This window comes from Anneissia japonica, unplaced genomic scaffold, assembly GCF_011630105.1.
Source record: "Anneissia japonica isolate Jap-2015-1 unplaced genomic scaffold, ASM1163010v1 scaffold287752_len1182401_cov188, whole genome shotgun sequence".
NCBI classification, from domain to species: domain Eukaryota; kingdom Metazoa; phylum Echinodermata; class Crinoidea; order Comatulida; family Comatulidae; genus Anneissia; species Anneissia japonica.
In genome coordinates, this window is record NW_022687544.1 from 1,038,036 (window position 1) to 1,047,190 (window position 9,155).

Genomic DNA, 9,155 nt, shown 5'->3' on the forward strand with positions numbered 1-9,155 from the left:
AGAAAAACAAATAATATAATAATAATAATAATAATAATAATAATAATAATAATAATAATAATAATAATAATAATAATAACAATAATAATAACAATAACAATATTAACAATAACAATAATAATAAAATAAATAACAATAATAACAATAATAATAATAATAATAATAACCATAAGAATAATGGAAATAGTAACAATGACACAAAAATAATAATAACAAGCACTCAATAGACAGCATATCTCCGCCAACCGCCAATCTCTTTCTATAGGCCTACAATAATTCCTCAAAAATTTGATCCTACTTTTCAACTACTAACCACAATCTACTTAAAAAATAATACACTAACACGAAAGTTTTTATTTAGATGAGTTGATTACTGTTTTTGAGATATCTGATCTGTAACGTTCCTCTTTGAACGGTCCATAGGCCTATACAGATATCAAAATATCGTCACTTTATTTTTCGATCGTATTTTATTGTATCAGGTGTACACCTGCCAATTCCTTTAACATGCTGGCACGTCTTACAACTGACAAACAAAATACCTGCAATGTATTGGTGTTCAAATGGAAATATTAATGAAATAGAAATAATGGGATTTGGTTATCAGCGTCACATGTTTAAACATATAGGCTAGCTATTGTTTCTGCCTACGGTAATACTTAATCTTTAAATGGTCCTCATATCCACACCTACGTCGGATAGTGACCAAAGTTGAAACACTTCTTTATTAAAAAATGACAAACTATTCTGCAATTTTCATTTTTATCCATTGGTCCATTTTTGAGATATTTATATCGGGGACCTTTGGAATTTAAATTTGAATCATTTTTCCATTGGGTTAAAGCTAACACTTAACTGTTATTTTCATCTATGTCTGTGCAGACGTTTTTGAGGTATGTTGCACAAAAAAAAAAAAAAAAAAAAAAAAAACCCACACGAAAACACCAAAACGTGACACACACATACACATACAAACCGAGAAAGCTACACTATAACTTCAAAATGACTATCTCACCCACGACCTGTGTTCATAGCGACGGATAATATAAAGATGGTGCGCTACGTCTAAATAAGACTAGTAATACACAGTATATTAGCGAACCGACGTATGTAGAACCAATTCAAACAGATAATTATAATGAGCTAACTTTCTCTTCCTGAACACATGACTAGGTTTTGAATAAACATATGAAAGGTAAAAGTTGCATGTAGCTTACCAGCTTCTGTAATCAGCCAAAGGTCAGTTGTACTACATGACACTGGAACGCAAATTGCACTTTTTATAGGCTGAAAAACAATAATAGACAAAAACAAACGGATTTACAGAACAGATTTTAATGTTTAATTATACATTAAAATATAATTATTGTGATTTGTACGTCTTATTCATGTCATGTATAGGGTAAGAATTAAATCGGTTTAAAAGCATTTACTTATTCACCTTGAGGGCCTATGCAAATTGTACTTATTTTCCGTAGAATGAATAATATGCAAATTTGGTCACAAAACTATCGGCGAAAATGGTAGAGGATATTATGGGTTACCTATCCACGCCAAAATATGAGAGTAATGGTTTTCCTTTAAAACCTTGAATAGAATCCCTTGGGGTTTTAAAAAAATTATATTTTTGACAATTGGAAGGGCCTTTTTTGAAAATTGAGTTTTTTTTAGTGTAATTTTGAAACTTTAACCATGTAGTACAGTAATATACTATTAATAATGACACGCTATTATAATCCAGGGGCCCGCCCATCCCCTTTTGGCAAGTTAATAAACAGATTAAATTTTAAAAAGAAAGAAAAAGAAATAATTGATTGAAAACCTCCAGAGGTTATTTTCGGGCTCTAGAATGCAAAACTTCGCGGGCCATTTCCCCGAACACCATAGTGTTCGGCACCCCCATTTCGATCTCCTTTTCGGCCACCACCCCTCTTTCGGACATCACTGGATCCGCCCCTGTAATCAAGGGTAACGTGCAGTCTGAATGTAAGTACTCTCTAGAAAGAAACTCATAATATATTAATTAGAAGCTCGTGGGCTTCCTTTTGGGATGAGCTTTTTCTTTTAGATTACTTTTTCAATCTTAAGAGGAGGGAGGGACTTCTTTTAACGATGGGCTTCTTCCCCAGATTAAGCCCGTGGTCCTTCTGTTCGAGGTTTTACGATAGGTTAAATGTTATAGCGAATTATGTGTGAGATGATAGAGAATATCGAGGATCATCTATACATAAAAAGTGTAATATAGGCCTATTGAATTACATTCAAAATGTTGTGACTGTCTTTTTAATTCAGTTTGAATATAAATAAATTTCGCACGCATTCAATGTATTTACTTAGGGCCTGCAGTTCGACGTTATGAGTATGAGCAATTCTTATTATCACTGACGAGAAAACTTTTAATGTCTGTAGCAGACAGTAAAACATTGAAGGCCTACAGACTATTTCGTTTAATTATTTATTTAAAATTACTGTACTTACAAGAAAAAATCCACGATACGCGAGAGCGCATTGTTTAGTCTCAAATGGTGAGTAGGGTGCTTTTTCCTTGACACTGGTACATAGCTCGTAGTTTCCCAAGCTCACAAAGTTAAATCTGTACAATGATTTGATAATGTTATGATCGCCATTAGAATAATACACTGAAATAAAACAAAAATTGTTCAGCAGTTATAGTAGGTAGAAAGGTAGGTAAAGATAGGTTATCATCCCATCATCTTCCGGTAGACCTACTGTGCATAACCTTTATTGATAGAGTATACTCGCAAAATGTATATTCGAACAACGTCTGGTTAAAATTATCCTGAATTCATAAAGATTTAAGATTTCATACAAATGTCGGTAACATGGCGACATCTGAATAAAATTCTACTGAAGCCGTGAACATATCTGATGTATCGACTGACTATTATTTGTATATTATGTAGCTGGGGCGTATGCAGGATTTGGTGGTTGAGGGTACATGAGTGTCTACACCACAACATGGTTGGGGCTGATGAGGTGCAAACACATTTTGAGAATATGGACCTTTAGGTGCCCGAAAATTGCACTCTCGTACTTTAAAAATCTTACCAGTAATTCACATCGGGTGCGTACCTTTGGTCGGAAGGGTCTTTGGTCCGAGGGCCAGTTGGTCCGAAGTGTCTTTGGTCCGAATGTCCATTGGTCCGAAGGCCCGTTGGTCCGAATTAGTGACTTTTCTAAACAATATTCCCAAATATTTTCCCTAACAACATATAAGGCCAAGGGAAAAAAAATACTAGTTTCTTGTCACCTCCCGCATCCATTTTCGCTGCCTCACCATTTAAAAAATATATATATACCGGTATTTCCTTTATTTTGCAAAATGTACAAAAATCTGGCTAACTCACATCAGTAAAATTCCTCTCTCGATCGTGTATAGGGAAATGTTCCCAGTGAGAATTACAGTTGAACAAGTATTATGAATTAAAACTCAATGTACTTTGATACGAATCATGTCTACTGCTTCTTTTATTTGCTTTTAATGTGAAGTGGCGGCAATACGGAAGGGAGGCACAGGGGTGGGGAAAACTTCGCCCTAGAAAATTTGTTGCCCCCTCAATCCCTCCCCACCAGAAGAGTAGAGAAAAACACAATTCGTCGGGGAGAAAAAAAATATTTATTTAGAATCGATTGAATTACGCTCTGAAACCCCTAAATTATCCCATTTTCCGGGGGATCCACCCCATGGACCACTTTCCCGACCACGTTCATTTTACTCTCGTCGGGAACTTCCCCCCACCTCCCCAAAAAAAATCATACCTTGCCTTCATTTCCCCTCCCAGATGTTTTCGCTGCCACTGTTAATGTGTCTACTGTGTAAAAGCGAGAAAGTAGTTAACTGTTTCACATCGGCCATAAGTAAATAAATCTGTTATGATTTTCCAAACACTAGATAGATGTTACTTGAATTCCCCTATTGATATTAAAAACTTTTCTGTCTCCTGCTTAAACATTAGAAATTTATACTTACGCTCCATTCGCTTGGAAATTTTCAATTTCTAATAATTTGTTTAAAATATACATAAACTGTATATTGTTAGCCAATATAGAGCTACATGATGGTCCCGAACATGTGTTTTCTTCAAATATATTTTTGTCTATATTTGAATTAATGACTTCGGAGCAACGGACCTTCGGACCGAAGGACATTCGGACAAATACACTGACCCCATTCACATCAATATAATACAATTATTGTTCTTAATACAATATTGTGGTTGCAATCGCACCGTCTGTACCGTACCCCTTCCTACCCCCTGCATTCGCCACAGAGTATGTGCGTGACATACCGTATAAATGCCAATATTAAATGATATATATAATTTGGGGTATAAGAACGCTATTTGATCCAATGGATGGTAAGCAGGTTGTAAAATAAAATGGCAGGATTTCTAGATGTAATCAACGTTTGATATACTAAAATTAAAGCTAAATTTATTGTTCTAAATGTATACAACTTTCGTTACGAGATATGTCACTTTAAAAAAGTTCAAACATCTATAAGTCCGTATGAACCATTGTTCTTTAGTTCAATCTATTTGTAGGCCTATACTTTACTTACTTCTATTAGCATAATCCAAGTTATTCTTTTTATCGTAAATATAGGTTATGAAATCAGAACGACATTCCTCCGATACTCCAGGAGCTTCTTTGATTACCTTGATGTAATCTGGAGCAAGTATCTTTTTTAAGATCTTCTTCAATAAATCTACTGGGACTGTAGAATTCGCTCCTTTTTCAATTTGTTTAAAAGCTTGAAATGCTTTCTGTGCTTGAGGATGTAATAAAACAACCTCTGAAGTGCCAACTATACACGGTAGAACAAAACATGCAACAAAAAACGACCAAAATACAACTTTGCCTGCCATTGTTATTCTTTTTGGAAAAAAAAGAAAAAGAAAAACGATGTGCTACTGTTAATATACACCTAGCTCCAGTGTGATTTTTAGAGGTACGTGCATTATAATGAGTATGGCTCAGAACAGTGACCATGGGAAATGGACTTTACGCCTTCATTCACTTCAAAATGTACGCACATGCGTACTAATCATTAATTGATTACAATTTTATTTGTATCAACATATCTTGAACTTAAAGTGTAAAAGTTTAAAGGTGTAGCTGTTATTGACGGTATCAGACTGAGCCCCCTTGAATCCCCCTATGATAAATGGGGGAAACCTACCATGGTACGAGAATGGAAAGACGAGATATGTCAATAATAAATAAGATTAAATATTTTAGTTGCGGTGTTGTTTCATTCGAACCGTTGACTGACAGTTTAAATCTTCTTTGGACTTTATTCGAGAAGCTAGAATAGTGAATGAAGATAAGGTTAATTGGTAATAATAGTTTAACCGATATGAATAATAATTTTACTTATACACATTTTATGATGTGATGCATTGAACCACGTACCGTACGACGGCTTACGCCTATTTGTCATTGATAAGTTGTTTACCGATGTTGAATTGGCTTTTGAAGACTTAGCCTATTTTTATTACTTTGACCTATAGGATACTAGCTGTGTACCCGTCCTTCGGACGGATGGTCTGAAGAAAATATCTTAATGGTGTAGTTGGTAGAACGATTGGACTGTAATCGAAGTTTTCATCACATCGTATATAATATGGATCAAATAATTTAAACAAGCAACACAATACTTCGTAAGTTCATCACAGACCAAATCTGTGTTTAATACAGTACTACAGGGAGGCCCTGGCTCTCATGCTTTAAATGCCTTGATTTTGAGGGTTAAACAATTTCATATTCACTTTTCTGCCAGATCGGTATACTGTTACCTTAAGAGTTTATTAGTAATAAATATTTTACACACCATAATTTTGATCATGTCCTAACAATGACCAAGGGCGGACCAAAAATTTTGTGCAGGGGCAAAACATTCTCAAAATATGCATTGGCGGAAATGGTGATCAAAACTCATGCGTATTTTAAAGTCAACTTGTTCATAAAAATAAACAATGATCAATGAAAAAATTTGATAGATAAACACTTGAATAAAATATATTTTGTGTTTTGTCATTGTAAAATAAGCTAAAAAAAGTAATAAAATTGAAGGTTGAATTGCTTAAAAAAATATAGAGTGGATTAAAAATAAGTGTCCAAGAACTAACCTAGGACAGATAATCTAATTTAGAAGGTCGATAAGGAAACGGGGCACTGTGACTGGTATCAATAATTAGTTTGCTTTGCCTTACCGTGTTGTAGAGATGTCCTTTAATGTTTATAGTTCTGTGTTTTCATGTCCTTTCAGAAGGAAACTGTACTGACACTCGATTAAAATATCTCTATTAAATTTCAAGTTTTTATGTTTTCAGTGCTGTAAAAATACAACTCCATAAAGGACGTTGTTCATCGTCGTATGGTTACTTCAAAAACACTATAAAAAATGAAGTGAAGTTGCTATATTATTTGAATTCATTTATTGTAATTTATAATTTAATGAACTACTAAATACTATATTGATTTTTGATTTATTTCTCTCTAGCCTAGCCAGCACTGGCGTAAACTCATATTTGTTAGTTTTCAAGTGGCAGTCAGCAAGTTGTCTGTCACGGCGCCTACTGGAAATACAAATAAATAAATAAATAAATTTATCGCAGCTAGATTGGAATTGCCAGCAAGTTGTAAGTCATTAGAGCCTACCAGAAATAAAAATAATAAGCGCAAAAACCTTGATCAGTTTGGACGTGTCACCATCAAGCTGTTAGTCATTAGCCCATAGACATAAAACAATAAAACAATCATAGCTACATTGGAAGTGCCAGCAAGTTGTATTAAACAATCATTGCGTAAAACAATACTCTATTACCGCATTTCTATCAACAGCTTAGGTTCTGATGCAATGCAATGTCGTTTATTATTGCTTCCAGCCGAAATGTATTCATAGCAAATGACAACAGCAAACACTTTCATTTTAAAAACTTGACTATACAATATGAAAGTATATTTTATTAAATAAAATTTTCGTTGTTGTTATCAAAATTATATGATATTGTTCAATGTTTAACTGAGCTTTCTTCCTTCTGCATTCATTGCTAAGCAGATAGATACTTACGGGGATTCTCTGTTTATTACAGAAAATCCAACACGAACACATGTCTCTGAATATCGACTTGCCACATAACATCTCTGTAACGCTTCTCTCTCAACTAGATTTCAGTTCCCAACTGAAGCTGGTGTTCATAGATCGTGGTATTGCTTGTCAACCGTCAGTGCAGCAATACCGTTACCATATTTCAATTTTGTTTTATTTAACTATACCATATTCACCAGCTTCCTCAATTGCTCTCCCCCGGCCCCACCCCCATTTTTTTCACTTCTTTCTCATTTCTTGGGCTGCCGATCAACTTGCTGAACTAAAAATTCAGTAACTTTGCTTAATATTAATGTAATCATACATTATATTAAATTTCCTATGCCTTTGCAGTACAGTACTTTATTTTTTTTATAAAATTAACAGGCATATTGCTATTGACCGTGGATGACGATCGACTAAGTGGTGACGGTACAACAGTGTTGTGTATTGAAAACAGAATTATCTGATATTAATATTACTATAAATAGATATTAATATCTACACACATTTGAGTTATGGTTATGAAGATAGCTTACACCATTTTTATGTAGGCGTAAGACTAGAACCTGTATTTAACAACAAACCCTGCTTTCCTCAAGCACAGTAGGCCCTACTCTCTTTTTATAGAGAAATTTTTCGTACTCTATTATGCGGTGAGTGGACAAATAAGTTTGCATTTGATATTCTTTAATAACTGAAACAACACGTTTGTACATCATTTTGAATATGTTCACACGTTCACACAAGTACCGACATTATTGAAGAATGACGAACTGACAATTAGCAATTCAACATGTTTCACCTATGTCAATAAATGTTTTCTTTTTTAAAGAGAACGTTCGTTACTACTTAATTTAACGACGGAATTACACAAAAGTAGGCCTGAATCCATTTCTTCAACTAAGCCTATTCTTTTCATATTTAAACATTAATTGCCGGTGTGTAAAATGGGGGGAACTCGAGAGCAGCCAGGACATTTCGTTCGATGTAAATGGGAAATTCATTCGTGATCACTCCGGAATTAACACGGGTTTATTCTGCCCTTGGCAGTGTAAAAGGTGTATGAGACTAACTTTAAATATGTCATTTTATTAGACACGAGATTTCGGTGGCAGTCAAATGCCAGGTCATTTAGATGTAAAGTAACTATATTGCAGCTTAGGCTACACCTAGTCAAAAGTTTTTTTCAGTTCAATAGAGCCAGCAAAAGTTAGTTATCAAGACCTGAAAATATACCAACGTCAGTATAAAGAAATATGGAACAAGTTTTGGAAAGATTATCTACCTGTTATGTACTAGTCAGCTGATATGGGGATTTATTTGCCTAGGCTATTGGTAAATTGACTTGGTCAGAAACTGCGACACTTCAGGCCTAGTCTATGTATTGGAATATGGTACGGTGTGATAGTAAACTCATATAATTCCTATTATATTTCATATAAAAAGTGACATAGCTTATCTGTTATTTTTGTTAACTGTTATATGACCTACTTTTTGTATTCACGTTTAAAAGCCCTCAAGCATTAACTGAATTGCTCTTTGAAAAGGATTAAATAAGTTATCAAATTCTGATCATGCTTTTATTACTACAATATTATTATTATTAATATTATTATTATTATTATTACTATTATTATTATTATCATTATTATTTATTATTATTATTATTATTACTATTATACAGATATAGAAACAGTTTATGTAGATTATGCGATATCAATAATTAAGTAATTGATATTAATTATTGTTTACATTTCTTTACTTTCTTGCTAGTATCTTTTCTAGAATTGTGGCATTGTTTGCCGCTGACAACGTTATCTGAACTAACTGGGGTATGTTTTGCCTTCTGTTTGCTATGGGCACCCTTAACTGTGGTTAAGCCAATATTCGGTAATTTTAATGTGACGTCATAGTTGCTTGTTAAAAACATTGGAACGGCCAATGATGAGTCACATAGTAGGCCCAGGCCTAAATATAAACTCACTCAATTACAACTGTATTTAATTTACACTACTAACTACCGCCGAGGGGAGTGGGC

At 34.0% G+C, this 9,155-nt stretch overlaps 1 protein-coding gene across 1 annotated transcript in view; it reads right to left on the bottom strand.

Annotated features, from left to right (window-relative positions):
- Positions 1–9,149, bottom strand: part of LOC117119978 — a 12,431-nt gene extending 3,282 nt beyond the window's left edge. Inside the window, exons 1-3 of the mRNA XM_033264966.1 lie at positions 4,583–9,149; positions 2,479–2,639; positions 1,218–1,287 (exon numbers count right to left, since the gene is read on the bottom strand). Coding sequence (XP_033120857.1) covers positions 1,218–1,287; positions 2,479–2,639; positions 4,583–4,889 — 538 coding nt within the window. The 5' untranslated portion in view covers positions 4,890–9,149. The remainder of the gene's footprint in view (positions 1–1,217; positions 1,288–2,478; positions 2,640–4,582) is intronic.
- Between the last annotated feature and the right edge of the window lie 6 nt (positions 9,150–9,155).